The 18,373-nt window shown below is 39.1% G+C and overlaps 1 protein-coding gene across 3 annotated transcripts in view; it reads right to left on the bottom strand.

The window, feature by feature from the left end:
- Positions 1–1,456: 1,456 nt before the first annotated feature.
- Positions 1,457–18,373, bottom strand: part of FAM161A (FAM161 centrosomal protein A) — a 34,239-nt gene continuing 17,322 nt past the window's right edge. The window contains exons 2-7 of one of the 3 annotated variants that reach the window (XM_022597296.3): positions 17,376–17,614; positions 13,960–15,126; positions 13,451–13,618; positions 11,694–11,793; positions 5,596–5,750; positions 1,457–5,133 (exon numbers count right to left, since the gene is read on the bottom strand). In XM_022597296.3, the coding sequence (XP_022453004.2) occupies positions 4,998–5,133; positions 5,596–5,750; positions 11,694–11,793; positions 13,451–13,618; positions 13,960–15,126; positions 17,376–17,614 (1,965 nt within the window). In that variant the 3' untranslated portion in view covers positions 1,457–4,997. Of the gene's footprint in view, positions 5,134–5,595; positions 5,751–9,011; positions 9,175–11,693; positions 11,794–13,450; positions 13,619–13,959; positions 15,127–17,375; positions 17,615–18,373 lie in introns of those variants that run through there. The other 2 variants (XM_022597297.3, XM_089922345.1) reach the window with 2 other exon arrangements.

Here is an 18,373-nt window from a genome sequence, read left to right as displayed (position 1 = left end):
GTGGTAGAAGGGGGGTAAAATCTTTACTCCTAGTCCAATATTTTCTTTTAAATTATTTTTCTAAGTAATACGGTAAAAAAAAAAAAAATTCAAACAGTTCAAAAAGTACACAGGAAAACTAAGTCTTGAGAATTTTCTGGGAAGATGGTAATGGTAGCAGTCTAGTGTTTGAATCATCCTGTATCGTCCCATTTAACGACAAGAACAAAACTCAAAACCCTCAGCTAACATCTATAATAAAATCAGGCGATATAAAGAGCCACAGATTCCAAAATGAGAAAACAAGACCCTCGTGGTGTCAGGAAGAATATGAAAGGAAGTACAGAAGCGAAAGGCAATTTTGAAGGCCCTGGGAATCCGAGAACCATAAAACTACCATCAGGTGTTCTGAGAATTGACAATTGAGCAGGCTGTTCTGAGAACAGCAGCAGAAATCAAGGCAGACTCTGCAGGCTCCAATATGCAGCTGAGTATGATGAGACTACAGAAAGGTCTGATAATGCTGAAGTGGTCTGGGGGCCCTGAGATGACCAAAGCACCCTCCTCCCAAAAAAGTCCCACCTTCCCTGGTGGTCCAGTGGTAAAGAATCCACCTCCCAATGCAGGGGAATGCAGGTTCGATACCTGGTCCGGGAACTAAGATCCCACATTGCTACGGGGCAACTAAGCCCACGCACCACGACTACTGAGCCACACGCCTCAACTAGAGAGTCTGTGTGCAACACACTCCAGAGCCTGCACACCACAACTAGAGAGAGAAAAACCCACACACCACAACTAGAGAGAAGCCTGCACGCCGCAATGAAAGATCCCGCGTGCTGCAATGAAGATCCCACGTACCACAACTAACACCCGACACAGCCAAAAAATAAAAATAAATAAAATAAATATAAAAAAAAAAAGTCCCACATTGAGGAGAAACTTCTATGAGTAGGGATAGCAGAGGCAAAGAAAATAGGAGATCCAGAAAAAAGGTGGTGGGTGAGCAACATAGAAAATCTCAGAAAGTTCAAGTCCATATTTTTAAAAAATCACATCATACAAACAACAGAGTTGAAAGCTGTTGGGGGAGGCCATCTGACCCAGGCCCTGACCCATGCACATTCTTGCTAGGTAGGCCAGAAGGCAATGTACTGACCACTCTTTACCTGGGCCATTTTCTCAGGGTTTTGTTTGCAGCAAGCAACCTTGAGGGGTGAAGTAATGTCTTCCCCACCTCCACCCCAAATTACAGTCTTGTTCCCAAATACTATGAAAGTGGGGACTCCCCCAAGCTCAGTGTTTCCCTCCTATAACATAGCCCACTGGGTGTGAAGGCATCCATGGGGGTCCCTCTGCATCTCCCCCAAGGAACTTGGAGCCAGCACAAATGAAGAGCATGCTGACACTTCAACTACTGCTTTTACCATTAGTAACAAAATCCTTTGTCTTTGATATAGGAGTCTCATGTCTTCTGTCAACATCCATGAAACTGTGGCATGCTAACTTGTTAACTTATAAATATGGTAAAATCCTAGACCCTGCACAGTTCTTGACAGAATTTAGAAAATCTCCCTTGTAGGAGTACAGTACAACTCATTCCACTTAAAATATGAGCAAAGAAAAAGGATCACAATTGAATCTCATTCAAAGTGTTTTTCTTGTTTGTTTCGTTTTGTTTTTTAAATAGGAGAACCAGAGAAGAATAATATCTGTTTGGACAATGAAACCATATCAGAAAAACATACCCACAAAAGGAAAGAAAACTATAGCTATCATAATACTTCAGAATTAGCTAAAAGAAAATGATAAAAACTGTAAAGGGAAATGTAAATTACAATGTGAAAAACTCTGAAATAAAGTGACTGAGAAAAGATTTTAAAAGAGGAGCAAAAAACCCAGGAAACATCAGAAAGAAAAAGTCATCTCAAAAATGAAGACTAGAGTGAATAAATACAACAAATAATGTCTTAAAATGAGGAAAATGTGAGAAATAGAAAAGAACTGGAGGGACCTCCCTGGTGGTGCAGTGGTTAAGAATCCACCTGCCAATGCAGGGGACACGGGTTAGAGTCCTGGTCCCGGAAGATCCCACATGCCGCAAAACAACTAAGCCCGTGCACCACAACTACTGAGCCTGCGCTCTAGAGCCCACGAGCCACAACTACTGAGCCCGCACGTCACAACTACTGAAGCCCACGTGCCTAGAGCCCGTGCTCCGCAACAAGAGAAGCCACCACAATAAAAAGCCTGCACACCACAACGAAGAGTGACCCCGGCTCGCTGCAACTAGAGAAAGCCCGCGTGCAGCAATGAAGACCCAATGCAGCCAAAAATAAATAAATTTATTAAATAAATAAGCAACAAGGATATACTGTATAGCACAGGGAAATATAGCCATTATTTTGTAATAACTTTAAATGGAGTAGAATCTATAAAAATATTGAATCATTACATTGTATACCTGAAATGAATATAATATTGTAAATCGACTATAATTTTAAAAATAATAAATTAGTAGTAATATAAGTAGTAAATAAGTAGTTCAAATATTATTTCTAACAAAATAATATTTAAACCATTTCATATCTCACTTAAATAAAAGAATGTTTAAAGTTAAAAGTTTCTTGAGTAATATCCTGTCCTCTGACACTATCACTTGAATACCCTAGTTTACAAAGAGCCTTTCCATATACGATTACACCAGTTCTTCCTACAGCCACCCAAGATGGGTACTATTCCCATTTTTAAAGAAAACTGAAGATTGGTCCTGAAAGCAAGTCCCACACACTGCCCATGAAACTGAGAAGAAACAGAATGGGGAGTAAATCCTTAGGAAGCAAGTTAGGTTTTGAACGTTACAATTTGTGGATTGTGTTTCACAGGTTCTCAATGAATTGGAAGAGAAATGTTTCTAATCCATGTGTACTCATTTTGAAGTAATTATAAGTAAAATTAAAAACCATATTCATCTACTTACTCATCCAAGTCTTTATTAAATACCTACTGTATGTACAATCCTGTGCAAAATATTAAGGAATAGAAAGATGAATTTTTAAGTTGTGCCAACTCACAAGGAGTTTACAATCTAATGACAGTGACAAACAGTTTAACACAAACTTAGGAAAGGAGTTTATGAGTGAACATTTGCTCTTAATTGAGAAAAATCACCTCATGTTTAAATTTAAGGCATAAACTGCCAGTTGGAAGACACTGCTATTAGATACACCTTTATTAGTTCATCGTTTTTAAAGGTTTATTGTTTCTAGGAAAAGAGAACTCTTACCCAATCACATCTTTATGACTGGTTTGAGTTTTTAAAACAAAAATTTGCTCAAAGAGCAAAGTGATGGATTCATATAATCAAATTAACATCATGCACAGAAAGACAAGTGTGTCTGCAATAATGTGTAAAGAGTTGAGCACAACTGGGTCCCGTATTAAAGGGTCAAATCTGAATTATTCTGGAGACTTGCCTTGAAAAAGTTATTATACACAATTTCATCATATATAAAACAGGGGTGATATTTAATTCCAATTAAGGTTAAAACGCAGATGCTATAATTATTTCCACCTGTCTTAATACACAGGGTTAAAAAAACTAGTATAAAAGCTTTTCTAATAATTTATGTATCAAAAATAAATTGGAATAAAAGTAGGGATAAAAGAGAAAAAGTGATGATGGTGTGGCTAATTTAACAGTAACTCTCTCTTTGGCCTTGGAATTGCCACTTGGAGATTAATTTTTCTCCATTTTAAAATGGGCTTTGGGACTTCCCTGGCAGTCCAATGGTTAGGACTCTACCCTCCCAATGCAGGGGGCATGAGTTCAATCCCTGGTCGGGGAACTAAGATCCTGCATGCTGCACAGCGTGGCCTAAATAAATAAATAATAAAACGGACTTTGAAGCATGTGCCCTCCCTGGGTTCTGCATACCTTTCACAACTGGCTTCTGACTGGTGCAGCAGGTCTGGTGTTGCTTTAAGGGTTGCAGACCAGGCTTAGAGTTTCTTTAGCAGTCCAGTCCCATCAAACTTTTAGAAGCCTTCAGGTGTATATTTATCCACACTCAATTTGATGTTAAACTTACCCAAATAACAACTTTTCTTCCTTTTCTTTTTTATTTTTACATTTGAAAACTCTTGAGTTTTATTCGTTGGCCTCTATATTCTGACATCCTCCGTTATTTAGCTTAATGGCAGCTCCCTAAGGGCATACGAAACAATAGACTTGGATTTTTCAAAAAAAAACCCAGTAACTCTCAGTGCATAAATGAATGTAAATGTGCAAGTTATCTATTTTTTCCTGTTTTATTACTTTTTAAAAATGGCTCAGATAAGAAATTTAAAATACCTAGTAAAATAAGTTTGAGAATTCATTTTGTGAGATGTACTGCAGAGAAAAAGGAGCAAGTAGTATAATTTAAAAATATTTATTGATTCATGCTTTCCAGAACTTTTTTTTCAAACCAAAGGCCAATACTCCCCTCTGCTCTCAATGCTAAGCAATTTTTTCCACCCAAAATGATAAAATTATGTATATTTTTATACCTAATCAGTTTGTGACAGCTGTGATTCTCAAACACTTTTTAAAAATAGAAGTAAGCTCAAAGTTGCAAACAGACCATATGTAGTAATTTTAAAAACTGAATAGGCAAAGCCTGACTCTAACTGACCAAATGACCCATCAGCTGGATTCGGCCTTTTCAGGCTACACGAGGACTTTGCTCAAGAGACCTGCATGGGGCTTCCCTGGTGGCACAGTGGTTGAGAGTCCGCCTGCCGATGCAGGGGACAAGGGTTCGTGCCCCGGTCCGGGAAGATCCCACATGCCGCGGAGCGGCTGGGCCCGTGAGCCATGGCCGCTGAGCCTGCGCGTCCGGAACAAAAAGAGACCTGCACGTTATCAGACGGGTTCCCATGGATGTCCTTAACACCACACGCGCGCGGCTTCTGACACCCAATGCTGCCAACGACATCAGGGGAACAGAGAGGAGACCCTGTCGACTGATTCAGTTTTATTCTTCAACACAATTCTCTTCTCCACTCTCTTCATCAGCTTTACCTGTTTCCTTGCAAGAATCTTGGCTGTTGGTATCAGTAAGATAATTTTCTTCCCCATTCTCTCTTTCTTCTATTTTTTCTTCATTAAAGCTAGAGGAAGAAATTTATCAATCTTTCAAAGGAAAAATAATTTGGTTTAAAGGTAAACAAACCCTCTGTAATGTACGCCATCCTGCAGTTAGTCTTCCTCAAGTGTATAAGCTCCGATTTATCAAGAGAAGTCTATAAAAGTACCAATTGGGAAAGTAGATATTCCTCTGAGAAGTAATTTATTTCAAAACTTGATTGACTCAAACTTCATTTGAAAGCATGTTATTGTTTTCATTATTTATGTCAGAAATTTAAATTATTTTACTTTAAAAACAAAATACTTCATCACCGTGTAATATTTTGAAGTGTCAAACATGTTAAAATGTCAGTATATTTTACAGTAGTTCACATGTATTCCATTAGGTAAAAGACGTTTTAAAATATCATAGAACAGAATTTTAGCTTTCCTGCAAGTAGGAATTTTTTCAAAGGTAAACTATTCAGACATCTTATATATGTTACCTTTCTTTATCTTCAGTGAAACTTTTCATCTCTTGATTGCTGAAGTACTCAAATATTTTTCCACTTTGGCCTTTCTTTGAAACAAACTCATCAGATATTCCTAGTGCTTTTAAGGTGTTAGAATAATGCTTTTCTGCTGCCATTCTTGCATTTTTCTATAGGAAAGACAAACCTTTTTAGATAAGAACAAAAGACTTTAAGTTTCCATTACAAATGTACGGGTTAAAAGCTCCTGTGAAAATTAAATTCAATAATCACAGTTGGTTGAAAATTATGCATACCCTCTGACCAGCAATTCCACTCCTAGGTATATGCCCAGAGAAACTCCTACATATCTGCCCAAGGAGACATACCAAAATGTTCAGAACAGTACTGTTTGTAACAACCCCAAACTGGAAACAACCTAAATATCTATCAGCAGTAGGATGGATAAATAAATTGTGACGTATTCATGTAACAGACTAAAATAAAGCAACGAAAATGAACTCTAGCTATATGCCACAACATGGACGGATCTCACAAGCAGCATACCACAAAAGAGTACACGTAGTATGATTCATTTACATAAAGTCCAAAAACAGGCAAAACTAAACTATGTTGTTTAGGGATAGGTACAGCAGTGGTAAAACTGTAAAGAAAAACAAGGAAATGCTTATGTCAAAAGTTAGAAGGGTGGCTACCTCTAGGTGAGAGGGATTTGATCTGGTAGGGGCACGCAGGGTTTCTGGGGTACTGGCAGTGCTCTAATGCTTTTAACCTGGGTAGTGGCCACATGAGTTTTGATCTATAATTATTCTTTATACTGTTTCATGACTGTTCAATGATATCTGAAAAAAATCAGTAAGAAAATAAGTTCCTGTGATAGTTGTCAGAGAGTTCTTTATGTGCCTACTGTAAATTTTACTCTTTACAAGCCATACCTCTAATCCACCAAAGATGATAAAATCATCAATGTTGTTACCTTAATTCTGTAGAGGAAGCAAGAGATACAGCAAGAAAAACATGAATTTAGAACTGGGTTCAACTCTCCAGAATGTTACTTCCTGGCTTTGTGGGAGTTGTGATGACACTCTCATACCTAAAGCAAGTCAGCTGTCACAGTTCCTGAGGCCACAGGATTTACAGAGACATAAGATGACTGGGGTTCTCATTAGTGCCTTGGCTTTACTCCAATTTTATCTCCTATGAGTGGACATGAACTAGTATAGGGCCAAAAATCGTCATCTGGACCTCAAACTAAAGGAAAGGCCCGAGGAATGGCCCAGCCCCAATGCACCAATGGCATCCCATCCTGGAAAGGGTGTGGAAGAGCACCCAGTCTCACCCCAAATTTAACAAATAAGTAAGATACTCCCTCCACTCTTGCTGAGGTTAAGCGGTTTGCTTAAGGTCACAGGATATAGTGAGAGGGAAAACCAAGTCTCTTAATCCTTTCCTGAGTCTTCTCCACTCCACCATGCTGCTTTCTAAGTGGAAGTGGTTATCCTGGAGTTTGAAGGTAGCCTAAAGTCTGACTTCAGCAAATCAGTGTCAGATATTTTCCTAACCCAGGGATTCCAGCATAAGGAAGGACCATGGAGTCTAGTGTCCCATGGGAGAAACCAAAATGGCAAAGACTGATTACAATGGATAAAACTATCACCAGTGCATTTCCTGACATGCTAGAAAACTGAAAAAAGAAGCACTCAAGCTGCTGCTAAAATGCACCCACTGTGAATAATAATAATTTTCAGAAAAGTAAGTAAAAATGCAACCAGAGGCTATGAACACAAACAGACAAGACTTGGGGAACTGAAAGGCACAGCAAAGTGAGACAAGAACTATGCCCCAAAGACTGTAAAGCAGAATAAAGAAACCCCAAACGTAACCCAATGTATTAAGAAAAATATGTTCTAATTTTAAGCAAATGAAATATAAAAGATTTAAATGATACTAATCAATGTTAGTGCTTGTAAGCCTTCATCTGAATTTGGCTTAAAATCCAATTTAACATCTATTCAGTTAATAAATCCTGTGATTTTCAAGAAACAGGAAAACATGGTTTGCTCTGTCCTGGATCACAGGCGTACTCTGCTAGGGGGTAACTCAACAGCAGCAAGACCACAATTAACACTTATAAATGGGTAATGCATAAAGTTGTGAGTGAATTTATTAAATAACAGCTGTTAATTAGCAGCAATAGTCACTGCAAGAAAAAAAGAAGTTCTAATTTATGTTAACAAAACCAAAACAATGGTGAGTCACCCTCAATCACCCTGTATATAGAATTTATTACCTTTTAATATTTTATATCAAGGTGAATAGTGTGTAATTGTTCCTAATTGAAACAAACATTTCCCCCTTGAATTTCACAATGCAAAAGAATTGTAAAGACCATGAAATAAAAGTAGTTAAAATAACTGTATGGTTATTTTGTTTTTCTATCTAAGACTGCAAAAAAAACAAATTAACTTTGTTTCTTGAGGAAACCAAAATAGTGAGGAATGATGAAAGTTTGTCTACAATCACTGCCCTAGTTTGAAGGGGAAAAATACTTAATTTTTATGAGCCTAAGTTTAGTTTATAGTAATTCTTTCCTTTATTTAATAATAACTGAATATTTATTTTGTGACAAGCCCTCACGGGAGGTAGAGGCTATATGGGGATAGAGAACAGCATATGTGTGGGCCAAGGGTGGTGGAAGAAATATCATTTGTGAAACTAACTTATGTTTTCAATATTTAACATTTCTTTATGGGTTTAATTTCACACACACCACTTATTTTACCACATTTTCTCTGGTGCTTAGAAAGAGTGGGAATTCACAGCATGGTAAAACTGCTTGTTAATACTGAGGCTCATCACTAGTATTGTCAGGGTAGTGCTCTCAGCCTGGACTAATCCCAGGAAGAAACAGTTCAGTTTGGGTTCAACAAATGTTTCTTAACATCCCCTTTGTGCCATACATTGTCTTAGGTGCTAAGTGCTAGGAATACAAAGATTTGACCAACACCTTTAAAAGTAACTAGCTGAAAGAGAAGAGAGCATTGAACAGATAATTTCCACACAACATGCAGGAGCAAAGACAGAGATGCACAAAAGAGTAATAAAAGAACACAGAGGAGGACGTCCCTGGTGGCGCAGTGGTTAAGAATCTGCCTGTCAATGCAGGGGACACAGGTTCAATCCCTGGTCCAGGAAGATCCCACATGCTGCGGATCCACTAAGTCTGTGTGCCACAACTACTGAGCCCACGAGCCACAACTACTGAAGCCCGCGCACCTAGAGCCCGTGCTCTGCAACGAGAAGCCACCGCAATGAGAAGCCTGCACACCACAACAAAGAGCAGCCCCTGCTCACCATAACTAGAGAAAGCCCGCACACAGCAACAAAGACCCAACGCAGCCAAAAATAAATAAAAAGACTAAAATACTTACTTTAAAAAAAAAAAAAAAAGAGGGCTTCCCTGGTGGCGCAGTGGTTGAGAGTCCGCCTGCCTATGCAGGGGACACAGGTTCGTGCCCCGGTCCGGGAAGATCCCACATGCCGCGGAGCGGCTGGGCCTGTGAGCCATGGCCGCTGAGCCTGCGTGTCCGGAGCCTGTGCTCCGCAACGGGAGAGGACACAACGGTGAGAGGCCCGCGTACCGCGCAAAAAAAAAAAAAAAAAAGCCTGCAGTTGGGAGCTGGAGATAAGTAATTTGAGACGAAAGTCAATCACTTTATGCTGAGTAACACAGAACAACTTAAGATAAATTTTTTCCCCTAAAGTTGAAACTGAGATATGGAAAAAAAACACCATCCCTTAAAATGAAAAGCATTACATAAAATTATATCCAAATCAGTCAGTAAAGGGTTCCCATCACTTTGAGAGGCTGTAATATGTAGATTTACCCATAACACACATCCTTTGTCCTCAGTGAGTCACTGACACGGTCAGTCCTATAAGGACACTCATCTGTCCCAGACACTTGCTGGCAGGAAGCTCCAAATGTAACAGCTTGAAATTCACAACACAGCACCCGTAACCTCCAGTGATTTTGTCCATTGTTAAACCATGTCGCCCATTGGAGCCCCTCCCTCATGGACACAAAGGGGAAGATCATCTGAAATTGACAAATTTCTCTTAAGGGAAAGACTGTAAAACTGAGTATAAATCTAGTAAAATCAGAATTCATCGTCCATAGGATCCAAGTATTTTTTCTGATAAAAAGGAAGTGCTTCTCACAGACGTAGAAAACAAACTTATGGTTACCAAATTGGGGGAGGAGGGATAAATTAGGAGGTGGGATTAACAGATGCACACTACTTTATATAAAACAGATAAACAACAAGGTCCTACTGTACAGCACAGGGAACTATATTCAATATCTTATAATAACCTATAATGGAAAAGAATCTGAAAAAGAATATACATATACACACACATATACATATATAACTGAATCACTTTGCTATATACCAGAAACTAATACCACATTGTAAATCAACTATACTTCAATTTTTAAAAAAAGGAAGTCCTTTCGGTAATTGTAGATAAGACTAAAAATTATAGACTCACTTAAAAAAACTGATCAACAAAATGAAAAGGCAAAAATTTTAAAATGAAAAGGCAACCTACTGAATGGGAAAAAATATCTGCAAATCATCTACCTGATAAAGGGTTACTATCCAAAATACATAAAGAACTCATACAAGTGATTAGCAAAAACCAAATAATCAAATTTAAAAATGGGCAACAGATCTGAATAGACATTTTTCCAAAGAGGATATTCAAATGACCAACAGGCACGTGAAAAGGTGCTCAACATCACTAATCATTAGGGAAATGAATCAAAACCACAATGAGATATCACCTCATACCTGTTTCAATGGCTAGTCTCAAAAAGACAAGACATAACAAATGCTGGTCAGGATGTAGAGAAAAGGGAACCCTTGTGTGCTGTTCGTGGGAAAGTAAATTGGTGCAGCCATTATGGAAAACAGTATAGAGGTTCCTCAAAAACTTAAAAATAGAACTACTACACAATCCAGCAATTCCACTCCCAGGCATTTATCTAAAGAAAATGAAATCACTATGTCGATTCACTGAAGCATTATAGACAATAGTTAAGACGTGGCAACAACCCAAATGGCCACCAAAAGACGAATGGATAAAGAAAATGTGAGATATATATATATATATATATATATATATATATATATACATACACACACACACACACACACACACACACACACACAATGGAATATTATTCGGCCATAAAAAAGGAAATCCTGCCATTTGTGACGATACAGATGGACCTTGAGGGCATTATGCTAAAGGAAGTAAGTCAGACAGAGAAGGACAAATACTATATGATCTGATTTACGCGTGGAATCTAAATACACACACACACAACTCATAGAAAAGGAGATCAGATTTGTGGTTACTGGAGGAATTGGATGAAGGTGTCAAAAGGTACAAACTTCCAGTTATAAGATAAATAAGTACTGGGGGTGTGACGTACAGCATGGTGACTACAGCTAACACTGCTGTGTGGCATATTTGAAAGCTGCTAAGAGAGTAGGTCCTAAAAGTTCTCGTCACAAGGAAAAAAAATTTTTTTGGTAACAATACGAGATGATAGATGTTAACTAAACGTATTGTTGTAATCATTTCCTAATATACGTATGTCATTATGCTGTATACCTTAAACTTATACCTGCTATATGTCAATTTTATCCCAAGAAAACAAACAAAAAAAACTGGCAGGAATAAATCTGATTCAATTAGCCATTTTGTTTCATTTTTTAATTTTTCAAAGACTTCCAAAACTCACCTTAATATTTGGCCAAGTTGGTACTAGCCATTAAAAACAGGTTGTGAAACTATTATTTTGAAAATGATTGGATTAGCAGCATGTTCTTTATCAAGCTTACGAGCTTCATCAAGATTCAATGCTCAGATTTAAGCAAAACTACTTACTTGACTGATGTGATGAAGCTGTCACAGAAATAATACTATCTCAGTAAATTATATAACACATAAGAAAAATGGACCTAAAAATTAGGAGATAGAGATGTTAAAAAAAAAAGAAAAAAAGCTGACAATAGCTCTCAAATTCCAACAAACACAACCTGAGCAACTCTTTCAAATAGCAGCGGCCTGTTTTTTAATTTTTCTTCTCTTTCTTCTAGTTCTCGTCGGTATTCTCTCATCCTTTCTTTTTCACTCTTTCTAAAATCAAATAAAAGGAATGGAATTTTTAAAAGAAATAAGAATTTGCACATATAACATTTAGCGTAGATGACAAATCAGAAATTAAGTCATGAGCACAGTTTATCACAATTTCTTTCCCAGACTGGTAAATTTTTATGGAATGCAGGATAAAAATTCTAGGTTCTGAGAGCACGAATTTTACATCCCGGGAACAGTCTGGGTACTTTGAGGTTCCTGCAATCTTCAAAGCATAATGGATTCAGTGGCTTCAAACTGGCCTGAGGAGATAAATGAATGCCCTCTTATCTCATTTATAAGTATTTATAAACCAAAAAAGTTTGGTCCAAATTTGGTATCTTCTCTTTAAGGAATTTCTTCTGAAAACAAGACGTTGCTCTTCTTTTTTCCCCTAAATGATATCTCCTATAGGTTGATGGCACAGTTAATTAAATGGGAGCAGGGCAGGGGAGAAATGGGGAGTATGGGAATACCACATAGAGAGGAACAGGAACCAAAATACATAAATTCACAGTAAGTATACTTACTATTTGAACCAGATCCTATAATAAATTAAATTATGCTACTTTCTCTATATAAAATACACTAATTCTACCAAGATCATAAGACTTCATGGATTAGAAAAAATAATTATACCATAAAATGATAATTATGCTTAACTATACACAATTTAGCATTATGGAAAATCCCGTTTACTTTCTAAGGATGACCAGTATATTTCTAACAAATATTTTGCTCAAGTTCATCAAATCAAGCTCTTTTTATCAATGAATTACATTGGTACACATTATAAGGAATGTATACATAACATCTGTTACAAAGGAATATAATAATTATTATACATAATATACATTTAAAAAGGAACACTCATAATTAAAAGCAAATATAGATTTGGGGGTATTTATAAATCAGATTAAAAATTAATAAATCATATTACTTACCCAGCTTTGAGGGAGATATTTTACTACTTAAACATGAACATTTTTATGTCGCAACATAAAAATGTTCCTCTGGAACACTGATTTTCAAACTTTGTACTGCAGAATTGCAGCATGTAATACATACTACTAAACCTTAACACACGTGTTAACTGACACACCACATAACTGATGTTAACATCAATGTGTTAATTTGTGCTGTCAGATTTCATGCAGACCTTAGAACAAAGCTCTCTGACATATCTGTTTATTGAAGAATATCCTGAGATTACACGGCAAGCTGTTAAAAAGAGCTTTATCTGTGTGAATCAAGATTTTTCTCAATATTGCACTGTGCAATAAAAAATAATATAAAGAAAAAGTTTAGATGCTGATGTAAGATTACAACTGTGAACTATGGCCACAATATGTTTTCCTGTTCATCAACATGGCGTCATGGTCCTGGAGTCAGTATACATGTTGGTTTTCACCACGAAGTGAGTGAGTGAGTATGAGAGAGAGAGAGACAGAGAGACAGAGAGACAGAGAGACAGAGAGAGAGAGAGAGAGAGAGAGAGAGTGTGTGTGTGTGTAAGTTAACTATAAGTAACTGATAGTAACTTGAATCCAGAAACTGAAATACTAATACTATTCTTAATTTGTTCATATATTGGGGGTCCACTGATTCAAAAAAAGTTTGAAAACCAATGATCTGGAGGGTCAGGATTCTCTCATGATACCTGAGAGATTTTACTCTGGATTTAGACATTTGAGCTAAACTCTGATGTGAGTCATAAGCCTTAGCCCGGGTTGTCAAGAGTTTCTGCAATTCTTTCATTCTTTGCTTCTGCTTAGTTAGGATCCGATCTCTCTCTTCTTCCAACATTTTCTTTTCCTCAAGTGATCTCCTGAGGGCAACAAACTAAGGCTTAATTCACTTTAAGCCAATGAGAATGTTGTTTAGCAAAGACAACACGGGATAATTCAACGGTTGAAAACAAGGGGCAACCTTCTGAGAAGGATCTGAGTTGTAATTAGAAAATCAATAGGGTGACTGTAACCTTTTCTATCCCCAAAGATTCATAAAATGGAAAATACATTCATTTCTTAGAAGAACACCCTCTGGCAAAATGTTCTATATTATATAGTAAAATATGTTACCAGATAAAATAACGTCATATTTTCAAATTCCCCAATACAAAATCAATGGAGCAACCATGAGTCAATCAGTGCTGTATCAGTTATTTACCTTGTGGCTTGTTCTCTTCCCCTGGAGGACACCGTGGGCATGGGAGGGTTGCAGCTACAAGGCACAGGTTTTGCATTTCTACTTCTTACTGGTGACCTGCGCCTTGGAGACAGATAAGGCCAACGTGTTTCTTTTAAATTTTCTTCATCTGCTTCAATATCTGCCAAGATTTTCTCTCTTTCAGTGGATGCATGTGAGGCTGCATGAAGGTCAGATGGTTCACAGACTGTCAGGGGTTTTGGACACTTCTGTTCTGAGTGATGTTTCTGATATCTCTCAGGAAGGTCTTCAGTATCAGCAGTCTGGCACCTAACCTTGTGTTTACACTTGGACTTTTCAGCCTGTTCAGGACACTTGGGCTTCCTTGTAGCATAACTTCTGCGAGCTGGACTACAAGGCAGAGGGGATGAATTCTGTAAAAAGTCTTGGGTTCTCTGCTGCGTCCTAATGTTTCTATAGAGTTCTTCTTCTGTTAACTTGTCATTGACAGTTGAACCATAAGTAGATCGAGGTATCGGTCTGGCTTTAAATTGGTTTGTTTTCTTTTTAGACTTAAAAAAGTCTTTCAGCTGCTTTTCCCGAATTTGCTTCTGTTCCTCCCTTGCAATAAACTTAAACGGCTTTTGCGAGGCCAAAAGAGCTTCTTTGTTTTTCTCCTTCATAGACCTCCTCCGTTCTTCATTTTGCTTGACTATATCATGATAAAGGGGGAGAAAGACGAACGCAGGAACTGGGTTGGCTCGGAATTTTTTCTTACACTCTGATTCTTCTTCTTGTTTCTTGAGCAGTTTGCGTGCCATTTCAATATCTGATTTAGATTTCATGTTCTCTTCTTTTTTCTTCTGCTCTCTAATCATCATTTGAAAAGGCTCAGGTACTGTAATCTTTGGCACCCATTCTTTTGGCTTCTTTTTTTTTTTTTCGAGTGCTGGCAAGTCAGCATCTTCAAACTGAATATAATCTTCAACAGAGAAGTTTGTCCACATGTTGTTGATGAGCTCCTTAGCATAGGTCATCATTCTGCTTTTCTCAGAATACTCTTTTTCTACGTTGGGCAACTCATCTTCAGAGGAAGACACAATCAAGGAGGAAGACTGACCTAAATCAGGCTCTGAAATTGATGTCATTAATGAAACAGGATGATGGGAGCTCTTTTCTGATACAGACCTAAGTAAATGAGAAGAATAATTAGTTTACTCTTTCAGCTGCATGTGACCAAATATAAAAATTAAGAACTACATAATTTCTAAGATCAAGGCAAAATCAGTTAGAAAATAGGAGCTGGATAGGGCTTGTGAAAATTATCAATTTTTTTTTTAGAACAGAGCCTGGGAGATGCCGATAAATGATCTAGTTTTACTCCCTCATTTACCAGGGCAGGAACCTAAGACAGCAGAGGCTCCTTGGGTCTAATCACTATTGAATTCTCCACACATTTTCCAGAGTCACCATCTTAAAACATACATCTGATCACATCACTCTCCTTCCTGAAACTTTCCCATGATTTGTCATTGTTACAAAGTCTAGATTATAGGGACTTCCCTGGTGGCGCAGTGGTTAAGAATCCGCCTGCCAATGCAGGGGACACGGGTCCGAGCCCTGGTCCGGGAAGATCCCATATGCCACAGAGCAGCTAAGCCCATGCGCGACAACTACTGAAGCCCGTGTGCCACAGCTACTGAAGCCTGTGTGCCGCAACTACTGAGCCTGTGCTCTAGAGCCCACGAGTCACAACTACTGAGCCCACGTGCCACAACTACTGAAGCCCACATGCCCTAGAGCCCGTGCTCCACAACAAGAGAAGCCACTGCAATGAGAAGCCCGTGCACCGCAACGAAGACTAGCCCCCGCTCGCTGCAACTAGAGAAAGCCTGTGTGTAGCAACGAAGACCCAATGCAGCCCCCCCAAATTGTTTTTTAATTGGAAAAAGAAAAGTCTAGATTTTAAAGCCCTTCAAGACTAGCCCCTGCCTTCCTTTCCAGTTTCACCTCTTGCCTCTCCCTACCCCGTCACCATTCTTAAGTGAGATCCAATCACAGGGGGCTTCCCTGGTGGCGCAGTGGTTAAGAATCCACCTGCCAGTGCAGGAGACACGGGTTTGAGCCTTGGTCTGGGAAGACCCCACATGCCACGGAGCAACTAAGCCTGTGCGCCACAACTACTGAGCTTGCGCTCTAGAGCCCGTGAGCCACAACTACTGAAGCCTGCACACCTAGAGACTGTGCTCCGAAACAAGAGAAGCCACTGCAATGAGAAGCCTGTGCACCACAACGAAGAGTAGCCCCCACTCGCCACAACTAGAGAAAGCCCGTGCGCAGCAACGAAGACCCAATGCAGCCAAAAAAAAAAAAAAATCCAATCACAGGCCACTTCCCTGGTGGTCCAGTGGTTAAGAATCTGCCTTCCAATACAGGGGGACGCGAGTTTGATCCCTGGTGGGGCAACTAAGATCCCACATGCCTCGGGGCAACTAAGCCCACGCACTGCAACTAGGGAACCCGTGCACCGCAACTACTGAGCTCGCGGGCTCTGGAGCCCTTGCGCCATACCTAGAGAAGCCCGCACACCTGCCACGAAGAAGAACCTGTGCGCCACAATGGAGACCCAACACAAGGAAAAAAAAAAAGATCCAATCATGGGAAGTTCCTCACACACACACGGTGATGTCTCACGGCACCATGCCTTGGCACACATGGTTCCTGCGGCCTAGAAGGCCACTCCTTGCTTCCTACATCTGCTTCAGCTATTTCTCCTTCAAGACTGAACTCAGATATGACACTCGATGTGCCTGTATCCCTCCACTGACACCTTGACATGATCAACTGCTCTTCTTCTGTCTCCATGACACTCTGTTACACCATGTTGTGTGTTTAGATCTCAGCTAGTCTTTGACCTCCTTGAGGGCATCTTGATTTTGACTCCTCGGTGCCCAGACAAGGTCTGGCACACAGGAGATGCACAATCAGAGCTGACCAACTCAAGTTTCAAAAGAAGCAAGTTTATGGCAAAAATGACTATTTTGAAAACTTAAATCAGATCTGTGTCTTAGCTCTGAACCTTCTGTACTATATCTTTACTGAGCTCATATTAATCCACATATTATAAAAAAAAGGGCTTTTAAAGTTACATTTTAATATTCATCATTTGAAAATGGCCCAGACTAAATATTCTGATACATGTCTAAGAATGGTGGGTCAGAGAGAAAAGAACAAAGGGCCACCAAATGACCCACAAGGCAAGAAGCCACCTAATAGGTTGATAAGCCATCAAACAATCTGAATAAAATCTCACCTCTGTATATCATTAAAAGCACAAAGGGATATTTGAAAGAAAATATTCTGAAATAATTTTGTTCTGCACTTTTAAGTATACATTTTACTTTACAGTCCACAAATAACATTATGTACAAACTTACCTGGAAGAGACACTAGCAGCTTCTTCCATGGTGATCGCTAGCTGAACTTCCTTTAAATTTAATTTATTCTGGTACATTTTCTCTAACTTTGCCATAGTTTCCATGTGGGCTGCCTTCAGCTCTTCTAGTTTCCTGAAGTACTCTTCATTAGAGTGGTAAATATCAGAAAGGTCCACAAAATCCTCACAGCTTATACGTTTTTGTTCATTTACCCCAGAAATGTTGGTGTTAAAATCAGCCTGGTAGGAGGAAAAAACCTGTTATATGATGTCTAGAATGGAAAGACAAATTAAGTTGACACTGGTTCCCAATGCTGCTTTTTAAAAAGAGTCCACTTAAATAGGTTATATGCTACTTGTGGACTATGTACATATAACAGATTATAAGTTACTTGTGGCCTATGCACATTTTCTCCTAATGACATTTTATTAAGAACAAGAGAGAGAGACCAAGTTGCCAGAAAATAAATGTTTAATCCATTTTATAAAGGATGGTTAGATTCCCAGATGCATGTACTAACCCATACACTATAGTAGAATCAAGCCAAACCACCATTTGTAAAGAGCCTCCTTCTGGAGGAGCTTCAAGATGGCAGAAGAGTAAGACGCGGAGATCACCTTCCTCTCCACAAATACATCAGAAATACATCTACATGTGGAATAGCTCCTACAGAACACCTACTGAACGCTGGCAGAAAACCTCAGACCTCCCAAAAGGCAAGAAACTCCCCATGTACCTGGGTAGGGCAAAAGAAAAAAAAAACAGAGACAAAAAAATAGGGATGGGACCTGCACCAGTGGGAGGGAGCTGTGAAGGAGGAAAGGTATCCACACACTAGTAAGGCCCTTCGCGGGCGGAGACTGCGGGTGGCGGAGGGGGAAGCTTCGGAGCCACGGAGGAGAGCGCAGCAATAGGGGTGCGGAGGGCAAAGCGGAGAGATTCCCGCACAGAGAACCAGTGCCGACCAGCATTCACCAGCCCGAGAGGCTTGTCTGCTC

Source organism: Delphinapterus leucas, chromosome 13, assembly GCF_059928025.1.
Source record: "Delphinapterus leucas isolate spDelLeu-1000000601 "Yukka" chromosome 13, BTC_Dleu_Yukka2, whole genome shotgun sequence".
Classification (NCBI taxonomy): Eukaryota; Metazoa; Chordata; class Mammalia; order Artiodactyla; family Monodontidae; genus Delphinapterus; species Delphinapterus leucas.
This window is presented reverse-complemented; position numbering and strand designations above follow the sequence as displayed.